Source organism: Prionailurus viverrinus, chromosome B3 (genome assembly GCF_022837055.1).
Source record: "Prionailurus viverrinus isolate Anna chromosome B3, UM_Priviv_1.0, whole genome shotgun sequence".
NCBI lineage: Eukaryota > Metazoa > Chordata > Mammalia > Carnivora > Felidae > Prionailurus > Prionailurus viverrinus.
In genome coordinates this window covers 65875548-65877704 of record NC_062566.1, presented here as the reverse complement: position 1 = coordinate 65877704, position 2157 = coordinate 65875548, and the positions used below count along the sequence as shown (strand labels likewise).

The following is a 2157-nucleotide window of genomic DNA, read 5'->3' as shown; positions in this document are numbered from 1 at the left end:
GTCGTTAAATATTTCTATGCCATAGTTTTCTTATATGCAAAATAAGAATAATCATAATATTCACCCCATGAGATTCTTTGAGCATTAAATGTGTTAATGTATGTGAAACACTTAGAACACAGTAATATTTAGCACATACTAATAGCTTAATAGTTATTATTTTTGATCACTCTAGATCCTATGAACAATGTCTAAAAGCTAAGTAAAGACAATTTAGTATGACATGGCACAACCAAAAACAAATCTGTATATTAGAGTTGAATCATTTGACTAATTACCTCTTAACTACCAGTTACATACATTTACACAGAACATGTACACTTCTCACTATGAACAACAGTAATATGAGGAATTAGGAAAAGAAGTTCATAAAGATTTTCTTTCATGTATAAATTAGCCTCTAAGAGTGTGTGTGTGTGTGTGTGTGTGTGTGTGTGTGTGTACACTTTCTTCACTTATTTCAGAAATAAAGAATAACCTTAAAAAATGACTTCAGTGATACAGGACAACACAATTTCCTCATCTTCTGAATTCTATATCCCTTATATATTGTTTTAACATAATCTCAAGAGGTGACAGAAAATTGTGATAATAAAAGGAAAAATAAATACTAATGTAACTACTTATCCAATTTTAGCAAGTGAGCAAATTAGTGAGTCAAGATCAACTGATAAGAGTATCATGTGATCAAATAAAACAATAGAAAATAAAACTTCCATTCTTACAAATTCTTTTTAATTGCTGCATAACTATGAGAATATTATTTCAGAATGATATAACCCATAAAATAATTTCAAATTATAGATAGTGATGCCGATATATTTAAGATTATGTGTTCTCATAATATCAATTATTATCATCAATTAGAAATAGGAAAACATCAGTGCTAATGTGGCTTTATTTTTTTTTTATTCTCTTTGTATAAAAGAACTTCTGGAGTCTTTCTGAATCAAGTAAATGGATCTTAAAAATGGATCTGTAGTGACTGAGTTTATTTTACTAGGATTTTCTGGACAATGGGAACTTCAGATTTTCTTCTTTGTAACATTCTCCTTAATCTACAGTGCTACTGTGTTGGGGAATGTTCTCATTATGGTCACAGTGACATTTAGTTCCACCCTTCATTCTCCCATGTACTTCCTCCTTGGAAACCTCTCTTTTTTGGACATGTGTCTCTCCACAGTCACCACACCCAAGATGATCACAGACTTACTCAGTGAACACAAGATCATCTCCATATGGGGCTGCATGACTCAGATGTTCTTTATGCACTTCTTTGGGGGTGCTGAGATGACTCTTTTGATAGCTATGGCCTTTGACAGATATGTAGCCATATGTAAACCCCTGCACTACAGGACAATCATGAGCCACAGGCTGTTGAGTGGGTTTATGATACTTTCATGGATAATTGGTTTTATACACACCATGAGCCAGATGGTATTAACAGTAAACTTGCCTTTCTGTGGCCCCAATGTCATAGACAATATATTTTGTGACCTTCCCCTTGTGATTAAGCTTGCTTGTATGGAAACATATACCCTGGAATTATTTGTCATTGCTGATAGTGGGCTGCTCTCATTCATCTGTTTCATCCTCCTTCTTGTCTCCTACATTGTCATCCTGATCACCGTACAACAAAAATCATCGGGAGGTCTCTCCAAGGCACTGTCCACACTGTCTGCACACATGATTGTGGTCACTCTGTTCTTTGGACCTTGTATTTTTATCTATGCCTGGCCATTCAATAGCTTCTCAGGAAATAAAGTCCTTGCTGTATTTTACACTGTTTTCACACCCTTACTAAATCCTATTATTTATACCCTGAGAAATCAGAAAATGAAAGAGGCCATGAGAAAATTACAGTTCCAAAATGTTATCTCCACATAGAACTCTTATAGAACTCTTAGACTTGAACACTATATATATATATATATATATATATATATATATATAATTTTTAATGTTTATTATTGACAGAGAGAGAGACAGAGCATGAGTGGGAGAAGGGCAGAGAGAGAGGGATACATAAAATCTGAAGCAGGCTCTAAGCTCTGAGCTTGTCAGGACAGAGCCTGATATGGGGCTCAAAACCACAAACTGTGAAATCATGACTTGGGCTGAAGTCAGACACTCAACCAACTGAGCCACCCAGGCACC

At 34.8% G+C, this 2157-nt stretch overlaps 1 protein-coding gene across 1 annotated transcript; it reads left to right on the top strand.

The window, feature by feature from the left end:
* The first annotated feature begins 954 nt into the window (after positions 1-954).
* On the top strand, positions 955-1887 carry LOC125168303 (olfactory receptor 4L1). The gene has a single exon (XM_047863327.1). It carries the CDS (start codon positions 958-960, stop codon positions 1885-1887), a length of 930 nt encoding a protein of 309 aa, XP_047719283.1. The 5' UTR covers positions 955-957.
* Positions 1888-2157: the final 270 nt, after the last annotated feature.

Bases quoted from the DNA above. Each gene is read 5' to 3' on its own strand.
- LOC125168303 (XM_047863327.1), top strand. From the start codon at position 958: ATGGATCTTAAAAATGGATCTGTAGTGACTGAGTTTATTTTACTAGGA.